This window comes from Brachionichthys hirsutus, chromosome 9 (genome assembly GCF_040956055.1).
Source record: "Brachionichthys hirsutus isolate HB-005 chromosome 9, CSIRO-AGI_Bhir_v1, whole genome shotgun sequence".
NCBI lineage: Eukaryota > Metazoa > Chordata > Actinopteri > Lophiiformes > Brachionichthyidae > Brachionichthys > Brachionichthys hirsutus.
Genome location: NC_090905.1, coordinates 4,086,749 through 4,099,938, shown reverse-complemented (window position 1 = coordinate 4,099,938; position 13,190 = coordinate 4,086,749). Strand labels below are relative to the sequence as shown.

The 13,190-nt window shown below is 43.7% G+C and overlaps 2 protein-coding genes across 2 annotated transcripts; one reads left to right on the top strand and one right to left on the bottom strand.

The window, feature by feature from the left end:
• The first annotated feature begins 1,696 nt into the window (after window positions 1-1,696).
• On the top strand, window positions 1,697-9,389 carry LOC137899126 (dipeptidyl peptidase 9-like). Its single transcript, XM_068743139.1, has 20 exons — window positions 1,697-1,752; window positions 2,147-2,385; window positions 2,658-2,770; window positions 3,147-3,320; window positions 3,737-3,905; window positions 4,222-4,332; window positions 4,541-4,669; window positions 4,741-4,802; window positions 4,896-4,996; window positions 5,126-5,303; window positions 5,386-5,545; window positions 5,622-5,701; window positions 5,856-6,008; window positions 6,429-6,564; window positions 6,774-6,919; window positions 7,126-7,272; window positions 7,492-7,644; window positions 7,770-7,912; window positions 8,079-8,190; window positions 8,390-9,389. Exons 1-20 carry the CDS (start codon window positions 1,697-1,699, stop codon window positions 8,480-8,482), a joined length of 2,655 nt encoding a protein of 884 aa, XP_068599240.1. The 3' UTR covers window positions 8,483-9,389.
• A 621-nt stretch (window positions 9,390-10,010) lies between these two features.
• LOC137899351 (angiopoietin-related protein 4-like) lies at window positions 10,011-12,872 on the bottom strand. The gene is made up of 7 exons (XM_068743382.1): window positions 12,307-12,872; window positions 12,059-12,169; window positions 11,873-11,960; window positions 11,296-11,409; window positions 11,063-11,158; window positions 10,679-10,960; window positions 10,011-10,595 (listed from the first exon to the last, which is right to left on the bottom strand). Exons 1-7 carry the CDS (start codon window positions 12,781-12,783, stop codon window positions 10,414-10,416), a joined length of 1,350 nt encoding a protein of 449 aa, XP_068599483.1. The 5' UTR covers window positions 12,784-12,872; the 3' UTR covers window positions 10,011-10,413.
• Between the last annotated feature and the right edge of the window lie 318 nt (window positions 12,873-13,190).

Below are 13,190 nucleotides of genomic sequence, written 5' to 3'. Positions count from 1 at the left end.
GCGGTCAAAGTCACCCTCTTCAGGGCCTTTTGTACGCCACTCTATACTGCCCCCTTGTGGATCAAGTACAAACAGGCCAGCATGCAGAAGTTGAGGGTGGCATACAATGACTGCATGCGGATACTTCTCAGGAAGCCAAGCTGGTCCAGCGCCAGTGAGATGTTCTGTGTTGTCGGGGTTAACGCCCTTAATGCTCAGCTGAGGCACCTGTCATACAGGTTTATATGTCGGCTGCGTGACTCAGGGAATGACATCATCAGAACACTGACTCAGCCAAGCCTAAGTGCTGTGAAGTTTAACTCAGGTATTTGGTGTCATTGGTACCTGATGTTATTATAGGACTACTGTGTTTACTGTGTAAACGTTGTAAATGTTATGTGTGCTTTTTAATTGGACCATTGTGTCTGCAAATAAAGATTTGATTGATTGATTGATTGATTGTTTGATCTTCACTGCGGTGGAAACAAAGTAACTAAATGAACCGAGCTGCTGCGGAACGTTACAGGCACATTCATTGTGTGACGTGTTAAACGAGCAAAAAGCAGAAGTAGAATTTACCGTGTGAGTAAAAGCCAGTTTAACATAAAGCATCATCCGGGTTACAGACGCCCGCAGTTCAGACCGAAGCTACTTCCGCGTTGCTAGCGTTGGGCTAGCTGCTCTCCGGAACGCAGCTAATTCATTGAGACCGATCGTCCCCGTCAACCCCGGCGTGTCTTCCTCTAAAAGGAAAACGCTTTAAGTGTCTTTCGGCAGAAAATGTAAGCTAAATATTAACTTGTTAACTCATTGTTTTTGCGTATTTCTATGTGCTAGCTAGCCGTCAGCTACAATGGGCGGCTAAAGAAGCTAATTTTAGGTAGCGCTCTAATTAGTGAGGTTTGATGGAGGACACGCTAATCCAGATGTTTTCTGTGCGGTGCGAAGCTGTGGCTCACTTTGTGGACTGTTTTAGCTTCAATAGGTCGTTTTAAAAGCTAAACACAACATGTTTATTTGTTACCATAACGTCACAATGTGTATGTTTATAATATGTTATAGTGATTTATAATAGGATAATGCTAGACGTGAGGGTTCCAAAAATGTTAGAACATAAAGCAAACATGTGATCTCAGCATGTCATTTAATCCCAGGAAAGGTATTTGATGAGTTCGTCAATTGAAGTGAAGAAATAATAATGTAATAATGTGTGTGTGTGTGTAAAATATGACACTAAAATTGTTCCCTAACAACAAACATGAAGAAGACAACAAACCAAATGAACGTCGTGAGCTGCTTTAATGTTTTTTACTGATACATTACTGTAGAATTTGTACTTCATTTAGGCTCCAAGCAACAGAACAACCTGCAGAATACAAACCACAGTAAAAGGTGGAGTCTCTGTAAATTGGGACTCAGTTATGACACAGACGTTGAAATGGCAGTCACTATAGCTATGAGCAACACGCAGATGGAAGTGTGGAGACTTTCTTCCCACTGAAGAGCAGCACCTCTTCATCAAGGCAGCGCAGAGACGTCGCCTCAGCGAAGCCTGTGAGCCAAGCAGGGCATGGTTTACTGAAACCACCCAGTTTAAGGGTTCGGTTGTCAGTTTGACAGGGTGTTGACATGTAAACATTCGAACTGAAACAAACGTGGATGCTTTCTGTTTCCCACAGGGTGTCGGGTGTGGTCCGTGGTTGTTGTTGAACGGTTAATGCACAGAGTAAAGAGGCTGAAATTTGAAGATAAAGCAGACGGCAGCCACGAAAGGTAGTTTTTGTGATGGTCTTATCTTTGTTATTATCATTATTCTTACAGTTTATAACCGTGTTGTGACGCCGTTGCTTTTAACTCGGCAGATAATTATTACCATGTTCACCATCCTCATTGATCCTCTTTGCATACCAGTACTGGGTGATAACCACACAATTCGGTTTTTGGGAATGTTCTTAGTTTGCATAGATTTGTTCATGAACTTAAGTATTTTTGTTTTGCTGTGAACATTTTGCTTTGCCCCACTTTGACATTAGAAGACCAGTACATCAGTTTAATGTTGCAACATGTGATTTATTAGATTGATTAAACTGTTCAGGTCACTGTTCCTTAATGATTTGCTGCAGGCGAGTCTTCACTGATCAGTTGGGGTGTTTATCCACAGCGTCAGAGGCGCACCGACAGGCATGATGGGGGTGGAGGAGCTCTCTGACAGCACAGAGGTGGTGGAGATGGAGGACGTGAATCCCGCCCAGTTCCAGGTGGAGAAGCAAACGTGGGAAGGTCTGCGGAAGATCATCCACAACAGTCGCAAGAACACGGGCTTGGTCATTAACAAGGCGCCTCATGATTTCCAGTTCGTGCAGAAAGACGAGGCCAGTCCACACTCCCACCGCGTCTACTACCTAGGTGGGCTCTGCAAAGAGAAAGCCGAGACCCGCCACAGTGAATGCATTTATTTCCAGGTCGCATCAGGATTTAAAACGTTCCCCGTGTCAAATAAATGTAATAAAAATCATACCTGGATAGCTTTGCATAAGTACCGGTAGTTGTGGCACCGTAGCAAAAGATAGACCAGAACACAAAGTGGGTTCGGCTGTTTGCTCAACACGCAGCTGACCCCTGATCAGATCTCTCAGGAAAATAGGACACGCTTGCTTGACTGTGCTCTATTTATACAGGAATGCCTTATGCCAGCAGGGAAAATGCGTTGCTCTACTCAGACGTTCCGAAGAAGGTCCGCAAAGACGCTCTGCTGGTTTTGTCGTGGAAACAGTTGCTGGATCACATTAAGGTTAGGATGAGTTCGGCCCCTCTTCCTCCACACTCTGATATTTGAAAGTGAGTAATTCTAGCTGAACCAGGTTTAAGAAAAGGAATATTTAGTTTTTTTACAAATATATTGTAATTTTAATCCAAAATATCCTGAAGCACGCCGACACAGAAAATATTACTGACATTTTTTTGGATTGATATTTCTTGTTGTCTTCCTGTTACCCTCACAGAGAGCTTCTGTTTTTCAGTACATGGTGATTCTCTCTGTAATTTACTGTGGTAATGTTTTCTTACTGTTCTTTTGTTTTCCATGCCCTGAACAAACTCTCTTTGACATTGCCGTCGGTCGGCCAGCGTTGTCACGTTGTGTGTCCTCCTGTCACCCCTGACCTCAGGCCAGCCCTCACCATGGGGGCTTCTCCCGGGAAGAGGAGCTGCTGAGAGAGAGGAAACGTTTGGGGGTGTCTGGCATCACCACCTACGATTACCACCGTCCCAGCGGCCTCTTCATGTTCCAGGCCAACAGCAGCCTGTACTACTGCTGTGACGGTGGAAGCAACGGCTTTATTGTGAGTTAGAGGAGTTAAGTGAGACTTCTGTAGCTACAGCCCTGGAGGGGTTGACGTTAACACTTAAACCAGCCCTAACTTTTCACTAGTCATTTAATGAAATTATTATCAAGTATAAATAACCAAAGTAAGATAGATTTGACTCTTTGCCTTATTTATCTTCCCATCTTCTAGAATTGTTTTTACAGGTAGGATGGCATTGAAACGGTTGCTCTCTACAAAGTCACCTCTAGATGGTAGTAGTTATAAAAATAAAAATAAAAATCTCAGATATGTCATCAGTCTTTTCAAATTTGGAACATCCTTTCTCAAAAATCCTTTCTTGGACAAACTCTAGAATATAAATAAATGAATGTGCTAGTATTCAACCTCTTCACCTCATATAGTGACCATCTTCTCTTTGCACGTTTCTGCAGAATTCTCCTATCCAGCCCGTTGAGATTAAGAGTCACTGTTCAGGTACACGCATGGACCCCAAGATCTGCCATGGGGACTCCAACTTCATCGGCTTCATCAGCAACAGTGATATTTGGGTGACGAGCATTCAGACGGGTGAAGAGAGGAGGCTGACGTTCTGTCATAAAGGTCAGGAGGTCGAGTGTCACATTAATCTTTTTTTTATCAAACCCAATAATGAGTAGGGGAAAACCACAAACACAATTTTCATCTATCTGGCACAATTCCATTTGGGATTGTATCTTAAAAAATGGTTTGATATTTTGTTACAAAATCTTCTACACACACTAAAATAATTTCTTTTTTTATTCAGGAACTTTTGACATTAGTTTGTTTTTGGATTCAATTATTATTATTATTTTTATTATTATGATTCTATTCCAGTCATTCTCATGTGGTGGAGACCTTCTGCATTTCATCCTTGGTTTTCTTTGTATTCATTTAGGAATCGATAACCCAAAGGAAGACACCAAATCAGCTGGCGTTGCCACTTTTGTAACACAGGAGGAGTTTGACCGTTTCACTGGATACTGGTGGTCACCAGTTGCTCATGAAGGTGAGTAATCAATGGAGAAACAAATATTTATCGGCATTCTCAGTAAGGGGAGGGGGGGCTTATAGCCATGATATGGAACAAATACAAATTGAGCTTATTACTAATTACCAGTCGTGATTGTGACGAGTTGACCCATGTAGTTTGCTCCCGCCTGCTCGCAGCGTTCTCCTGTAAGCTCTGAATGGCGTCACTGTTCTGTCTGTTTCAGAATCAGATGGCGGAAAGACCCTGCAGATTCTGTACGAGGAGGTGGACGAATCCGAAGTGGAGATCATTCATGTTCCGTCTCCAGCTTTGGAGGATCGTCAGACTGATGTCTACAGATACCCGCGTGCAGGTGCTTGGTTCGACATCAGAACGGATTCACATGCGTGTACATTTTGGTGACTCTGTTTTGTTTCTATTTAGGCAGCAAGAATCCTGATATTACTCTCAAAATAGCCGAAATCAGGAGCAACCATCTGGGCGAAGTGAGTGCTGTCCAACGGCACAGAACGTCACGTTTAGCAGAAAGTTCTTTAGAGACGCTTTCCAACTATCATCTCGGTTTGATTCTGCCTCAGATTGTCAGCACAAAACAAAAGGAGCTTCCTGTCCCATTCACCAGCTTGTTCCCTGCTGCTGAGTATATCACCAGAGCCGGATGGACCAAAGATGGCCGCTAGTAAGTATCCTCCCCTTCAGATGGAAAACGCCCTTTGATTTTAAAAACTTTGCCAACCTGTAAAATCCCAGAATGGAATTCAAACCAATCATTTCACAGCACATGATCAGAACTCTTCCTCATCCTCAGCGTGTGGGTGGTCATAATGGACCGACGGCAGCAGCACCTCCAGCTGGTGCTTCTTCCTCCAGCGCTCTTCATCCCTGTGCATCAGGACGAAGCCGGCCGGCAGGAGAGCCTGGAGGCGCTCGGAGACGGCGTCCATCCCTTCATCATCTACCAGGAGACCAGCAACATCTGGATCAACGTGAGGCCCAGCTGGACCCCGCTTCATGATTAAAGTCTTGTTTGGTGCAGCTTCATGAGCAACCATCTTTCTTTTCTTTTAGGTTCATGACATCTTCCATCCATTTATCCAAACCAGTGATGACGAGATTACCTTCATCACAGTAAATGAATCGAAAACAGGCTTCTGCCACCTGTATAAGATCACCTCGGTGTTTCAGCGGGGCAGCTACAGTTGGGCCAAAGGCTACACGCACTCTGAAGGTAAACGCTGTCAATAAGCACGATTGATGCGATCTGCATGTTCTCTTATCTCCGCCCCTCTCTTCCCATGTAACAGATGATTTCAAGTGTCTGATCAAAGAGGAGGTGACGGTCACCGGTGGGGAGTGGGAGGTGCTGGCCAATCATGGAGCAAAGGTAGCAGCCACATATCTGTTTAAGCTTCCTGACATGTGAATGCGGCAGTAACAACGAAGTGAAAATAAATCGGCAGGCCGTATCAAATTGGACAAACTATGAACACAGTTATTCCTGCTGTGTTGTGTTTTTACAGCGATCATCCAGTCCTCAGATTTGGGTGGACGAGGCAGCAAAGCTGGTTTACTTCCAGGGAACCAAAGACTCTCCTCTGGAGCATCACCTCTACGTCGTGAGCTACGACTCCCCGGGCGAAATTATCCGGCTCACCAAACCTGGCTTCTCCCACAGCTGCTCTGTGAGCCAGGTATTGAAATTCTTAATTCCAACTTGTTGCTTGCTGTGTTCACTGGATCTACATCTTATATTTGAGATTTATATGAATTTTGCCATATTTCATGGCATATCTGGACAACATTGGTCTTATATTTTATCAGTCATTATTGAGAAACCTGAAAGCAGGCCATTGAGTTCTTTGAGTTTCCAGAATGATATATTAATTCTATATAATACTACAATCTGTTATCCAATAGCAACCTTAGAACAAACGTATTGTTGTTTTTTTTGCATTTGTTCTCATAAAAACTAACTATATCCTTGATTTTAATAAATAAATCAGGATGTTTGTTGTTCTAAGGTGTTTTTCCGTATTTGATGTTTTCCCACAGATAAAACATTTTCATAAATTGTTGGGGCTGCAGTTTGAGTCTTTGCTTTCTCCATACAGACCTTCGACATGTTTGTCAGCCATTATAGCAACTTGACCTCGACACCCTGTGTTCACATCTACAAGCTGAGCAGCTCAGACGGTGACCCGCTGCACAAACAGCCTCAGTTCTGGGCGAGCATGATGGAGTCCTCTGGTACTGGAAACGACTAACAGTTTGCTTACAGAGCAATGTGGCCGTGCGAAAGGAGCCACTCTCCTGGTTATAAATGGGTTGACCCGTGTTTACAAACTGTTTGTACTGCTGTGTCGGCTCTTCAAAATGACTTGCATTGAATTATGTAAACTGAGTTTAATTCCTTGAAATTATTGCATTATTTTTTTCATGAGTATTTGTTTTTCCAGGTTTCCCACTCGAGCACACTCCTCCAGAGATTTTCAGCTTCACAGGGAAGTCGGGCTTTGAGCTGTACGGCCTGTTGTACAAACCACACAACCTGGTCCCCGGCGGGAAGCACCCCACCGTCGTCTTCGTCTACGGCGGTCCGCAGGTCTGCTCCCCTCCGGGTCCGTCATAGAAGCTATAAAACAGACGGATTTATTCCTTGTGAATTCTTCTCTCCTGAAAACATCCCACCAGGAAATCTAGAATAATTAAGGCTGTGTTTTGCGCTTTATTTATATACAACAGGCATCAAACTATTAGCTTTGATGCTAATTCTTTTTAGACCAAATACCGCAAACATGTGTTTTTCAGGTTCAGTTGGTTAATAACTCTTATAAGGGAGTGAAGTACCTGCGACTGAACACGCTGGCGTCTCTGGGCTACGCTGTTCTGGTCATCGATGGGCGGGGCTCCTGTCAGCGAGGACTCAAGTTTGAAGGAGCCGTTAAGGACAAAATGGTAAATCATTACAAATCGTCTCCAGAAGCCAAGGAAGAAAACGAGTGGAGCGATGAACAGAGAACGGCTTGTTGCAATGACATGTTTTTAAAGAGGAAATGAATTTGCTGATGGAGTTTGGTGTTTTATACCTACGTTGTTATACATAGCACTTTTTGGGCATTGTAGGCATGGATGAGGACGAGGGGTGAGCTGACCTATCTCTTCCCCTCCGATCAGGGTCAGGTGGAGATTGAAGACCAGGTCCAGGGTTTGCATTACATAGACGACAAGTACAAGTTCGTGGACCTCACCCGTGTGGCCATCCACGGCTGGTCGTACGGAGGCTTCCTGTCACTTATGGGCCTCATCCTCAAACCTGACATCTTCAAGGTCAAAGCCGTTTACTCTCGTCATACTGGAGTGACATTAATAGTCGCATTGCGTGCCGCCTCAACTTCATTGCATTATTTTATTTTTTTTAAAAGATGCGTGGCTGTTTTGGCGTTTATTTTTAGGTTGCCATAGCAGGCGCGCCCGTGACATTGTGGATGGCCTACGACACCGGCTACACAGAGCGATATTTGGACACACCCGACAAAAACCAGAAGGGATACGAGGCTTGTTCTGTTGCCTTGCACGTTGACAAACTCCCGACTGAGTGAGCTGGATGTTGTTGTTTTTGCCGTTCTGTTTCCCTAATTATACGATTGTATACTTCTCTCATCCAGCTGTCTTGAATTTAAAAAGTTTTTAATTTTTTTATTTAGTTATCTGTTAGGGGTTAGGGTACGAGGAGATAAGCTAAGACATGTTTGTTAATGCAGACCCAACAGACTGCTGATCCTGCACGGGTTTCTAGATGAAAATGTGCACTTTTTCCACACCAACTTCCTGGTGTCTCAACTCATCCGGGCAGGGAAACCATACAGCCTGCAGGTAGGAGGATTTGCACTTATATGCTCGCTTTAATACGACTAAAATAAATCAATTCATACTCATTCACATTTAGAAACCGCTAGATGATTACCTGATGAATCATCCTGTGATTAAAAGTGAGGGGTGTGAATTAAAAAAAAAGCGTTCTTCCAGTGCTAATAAGACGAATCATGCGTTTTTGGTTCGACCGTTTTCCCAGGTTTACCCCAACGAGCGACACAGCATCCGCTGCCCGGAGTCTGGAGAACATTACGAGATTACGCTGCTGCACTTCCTCCAGCAGAACCTCTGACGAACCTTTCACCGCGCTGACCTTCCCACACGACTCTCCTTGCCTCTCTGTTCCTGTTCACTTATTTAATGCATCACTTCTCCTTTGACTTGAAATATTCTTTTCAAGCTATTCCACATCAAGAGTTGTTTGTTATTGTTGAAGTTGTAATATGTAAAATATATTGCTTGCTATTTGCAAGCAGCAAAACTGTCAGTACGGTTCGATTGTCCATGGCTCAAGGGTCGCGAGAGAGAGAGTGGTCTTCTTTATTCTGTGTTTATCAGGAACAGGTAATCTGCTGGATTGCTTTAAGCCCCAGAACAAGTGACGCGCTGCTCCTTTCAAATGTGAGTGAAGCTTTCTGAGGCAAAGTGTTTAGCAAAAAAAAACAAGTGAACGCGAACCTAATTTTATTTTACTCTTGATGCCCGACTTATTTGTATCTGAATAAACACTGGAGTGAAAATAGTAAAGGATAAGCTGCTTTTTAGAGGCGAGCAGGTTCTTAACCCACCCGGTACCTTTTTTCTGCCTTTAAGGATGAACAGGCCTGAGGTTATAGATGACTTTATATGCAGTGTACCACTTACAAAAAAAAACAACATGCCAGGTCTTTGTATATTGAAAATAGTGTCATGATTGTTATGCATTCATAAGTGAAATATGTAGCGAACTGTTTCCTTTTCACTTGCTTGCTTCAATTATTTTGGGAGCATCTCGTTTTTTCTGCTGCTGAGGACTGTTGCACATATTAATGTTTTCCTTGCCGTCAACAACGACATAGAGGTTGATGTATAAGACAACTGGGGGGCAGTCTGAGGTGCCTTGTAAAAGTGTGAGTGCCTGCTCTTATTGTGTATCAGGGAATCTGATGAGTGAAATACCTTGTGAGTATCTGATGGCCATCTGTCAAATGAGCTGTCATCACCGGGGGGGGGGGGGGGGGGGGGGGATACCCTCAGATGTGGAAGAAATAAAGAGAAGTGAACATTATCAGCTTTTTGTTTTGTTTTTGGAAATAAATTCAGGCAGTTGGTAAATGAACTTTTTAGGGGACATGAGATTAATCAGAATTTAAAATGATTGAATTAGAACATGTAGCAAACAAATCAGTAAAAATAAATACAATATACTGTACTAGGAATCAAAATACAAATCACAAGTCTGATTTCTCATCCTGTCAGTAAAATCCTACATTTACTGCAAACTAAAGTTGAATACATCCAAGAACAGAATGATTTTACAGTACACACACCAGATTTGGATCTCCATCAAAAATCAATCATCCTCATGGATAGGTCTCTATCTGGATCCAGACTTCAATCTGGATTTGCACCACACTATACACACCTGGATGTAAATTATTTTTTATTTCTTACATCAACTTAATCGTTTTTGTTAGGAAGATTTCCAGAAAAATATAAAATCGAAATTGTTATTATAGAAGTATCTGCAATTATGATTTTCTCCAGCAGGGGGCAGATCGAGTAAAACTTTAGTAAAGTTTGAGGAAAAATATGTAGGAATTGATTACACTAATCTCCTATGTAAACTATATGCTCTTGCAGCATGAAATATGGATCTTTTAATTGTCTTTATTTCATGGGTGGTCATTGTGTTTATACCTTCAAGCATGAACAAAGCCAGTTTTCATTAAACCATTTAAAAGCTTTACTTACATCCACTTCATAACAAAATGTAAAAGGTGTATAAATGTAAAATAAACATAGAAATACCAGGAAAAGCTATACATAAAATATTACAAAATAAACCCTTATAAAGGGAATAAAGACACAATGTCAAAATGACTGAAGAGGCCACGAGACAAAGGGTTATCATATAGCATAGCATATAAATGTGATCATCTTCAGAGTAATCAGGAGATAATTCATGTGCATATTAAATCTGTATTTTTCTAACATGAATAATGTCTTTGGTCCTCTGCTTTCTTATTGTGCCATTGTGGCAGGTGCGATCTTCAACAGGGAGGTCTTCACAGAGATCTTCTGTCCCTTTGACGAGGTCCAGAACATCCCCTGTCTTCTGGACCGCTGTCTTCTGGCCACGGTTCGCCTTCTGACATATCTGCCATTGAGGTTTGACTCACCACAGCTGCTGAACCACCAACCGCCTGCAACAAATACAAACATTTGGATTCCCAGTTCTCCCATGAAGCTCTCCAGACACCTTCGGAGGTCAGTGGAACCATCGTACCTGAGAGCAGATCGGCGCAGTTGACGTCTGCAGTGAGGTCATTGTCGGCGTCGCCTGTGGAAAAAGGAAGTCCAGAGGCTCCAGTGGACATTATAGTCCTGTCTCTAGATGGAGACTCATCCTCCAGGTGAAGAGTGAACTTCTTCTCTTCCCCATCGAGATGGAATCGATAACGAGCCGGCGGCTGCTGCTGTCCCGCCCAATCGGTGAGCTCCACCTGCAGGATGTACTGGCCTTGTTCCGAGAGGGAGTGAATGTTTTCCAGGCCCAGCCAAAACTCACCTGGAGGGTAACACATGTTGAGATTAATTTTCACCACTGAGGTCGAGCGATTCAGGCGTTTCTTGAACTTTTTTTTCAACGTGTTGTTGTTGTTGTTCTCACCGTTCAGGCTGCCAAAGCCTCTCTTATAGCTTTCCCACTCCAGATTAAAGTTCTGGGAGCCATCGTGGCGTTTCTGGATTACGGTCCATCCACGCTCTGCAGGGAAATAAAATAAAGATGCCTAAAAACACTTGCTACCGTCTGATAGTTGCTTTCATTTCTAGCAACAGCCCATTCTTTTTATTCTCTCCCTCGGACACGTTGTGGTTTCAGAAGGTTTCTGCTTTCCTTACCTGAAGTCATGTCACACAGGACGTTGAAGGGCTGGGAGCTCTCTGTCTGGATTGTGTAGATGCCGCTGGTTCGCTGTCCCTGTACGAACAGCTCATGACAATCTCTGGCCAAACCTGAGAAAACCCGCAGATGGAAAACAGATCAGCAAACAGAGATTTTTTATTTTTTATTTTTTAAACGAGAGCATACAAAGTGCCGTCCTGTAATGCGACAGTACATCAGGTGCGTTTTTTGCATAACTGTAAAAGCTGCATCGTCCCCATTTCCCCCGATCTTTGGACTTTATGTGAGCCGGCTCTGCCAGCGAGTCGAATCTTGTTAATTCAGGTACAAAGGTGAACTTTTGTTTTTTTGCTTCATTCGTTTACTGCCTTTGCAGATGTGCACTCGCTCATGTCAAAATAGCGGCAGAGTGGCAGAGCAAAGTCTGTAGCTTATGGGAAATACAACCCAGAAAAAATAAAACAGGGCAAAGCTTCTTTATTAGCTCTGATTTAAAAAAAAAGTTTGAACCTCTCCCATTGGCTACTGCTCAAAGTGTTTTCAACTCATTTTGTAAATGTTCTTTTTCCTCACCAGATTGGTTTCCATCGTTTGCAGCCTCTCCCCTCAGTGCTGTCTCCTCGTCTCTCCGTCTCTGTGATTTCACCCTCTTATGTGCAACCTGGCGGATCACAACGCAGCGTCAAGAAACCCAAATAGCTTATTCTACATTGCTGAGGTTAGTCATTTTGGCTGAAAGGTCTCAGGTGCGACACTCACCTTGTTCTGCAGCGCCTGCAGGTGAAGACTCTGCTTCTCTAGTTTATCCTGCTGCTGCTTGATTTTCTCCACCAGCTGGTCGATGCGTCTGCTCTGAACAAACAGCAGCCTCTGGAAACGGCGAAAACAACAAAATGTAAATGTGGAAAAGCCTATTTTACACAAAGTAACGATCCTCTCATTTCTCTGTCCAGTCGAAGGACGAGTCTAAAGTCTAAATAGGATTGTGAAACGTTTAATCTCCTCACCTGGATCAATGGGACTCTTGTATGATCGCTGTAGTTGCTGTCCACAGGTTCCACTCCAGCCATCTTCTCCTCCAGTCCGTCCATCCGGGAGTTGATGTCCTCATTCTGCTTCTTCACCTCCTCCACTTTGACCACCACCTCCTTTGCCAGCGCGAACACCAGTCTCTCCCTGTCCCCCACCTCTTTGCTTCTTGCCTTCAGAGCTTCGTCTTGCTCCAGCTGCCTCCTCTCCAGCTCAGCCACCGTGCCGTTGAAGGACTTCAGTTTGGCGTTGACGTCCCTCATCTGGGCTTTGGTCTTGTCCACGTGCTCCTTCAGACCCTGGCCCAGTTGCAGGAGGCCATGAGCCATCACATTCATATCGTCCCAGGAGGCGCGCTTGCCCTGGCCAGGCAGTGCTCTCATTTCAGCGGGAAAACTAACTCCCGCTTGCACCAAACCGGTCAGCAAGAGGATGAGGAGCTGCGGCATCTTCATTTTTGTGTCAGCTGGAGGTCTGTGATCAGTTTCAGTATGAGATACGGCTCTAATGCTTCTTTCTGTTGTCTGCTGCTGTGAGGGGTTGTGAGGGCTTTTATTGCTTTGTGCTCCAGCAGAGGGCTGCTCTGATTGGTTGTTTTGGGCTTGGAGGCGGGGATAAAGAAAGGTTGGGGGCGTGGACAGCCTTCCATAGTTGTCAGCCGTCTGGAGAGTTGGACCGTGATGCAACCATTGCTCTGAATTTCTGACTGGTCACAGGATCGTCACCTTGTCAAACCTCAAACCGAGCTACAGAACTTTGTAAGACTGCATCTGATCATTTTCTCAATGAATTGATCAATTGCTTGATTTGTGAAAACAAAAATATGCTGATATTGTGTTTGCATTATTACAATCCATAAAGT

Coding starts and splice junctions, on each gene's coding strand:
- LOC137899126 (XM_068743139.1), top strand. CDS start 1,697: ATGCACAGAGTAAAGAGGCTGAAATTTGAAGATAAAGCAGACGGCAGC. Junction 1,753..2,146: donor GCAGACGGCAGCCACGAAAG/GTAGTTTTTGTG, acceptor CCACAGCGTCAG/AGGCGCACCGACAGGCATGA. Junction 2,386..2,657: donor CCACCGCGTCTACTACCTAG/GTGGGCTCTGCA, acceptor CTATTTATACAG/GAATGCCTTATGCCAGCAGG.
- LOC137899351 (XM_068743382.1), bottom strand. CDS start 12,783: ATGAAGATGCCGCAGCTCCTCATCCTCTTGCTGACCGGTTTGGTGCAA. Junction 10,961..11,062: donor AGGCTTTGGCAGCCTGAACG/GTGAGAACAACA, acceptor GTTACCCTCCAG/GTGAGTTTTGGCTGGGCCTG. Junction 10,596..10,678: donor CTGCGCCGATCTGCTCTCAG/GTACGATGGTTC, acceptor TATTTGTTGCAG/GCGGTTGGTGGTTCAGCAGC.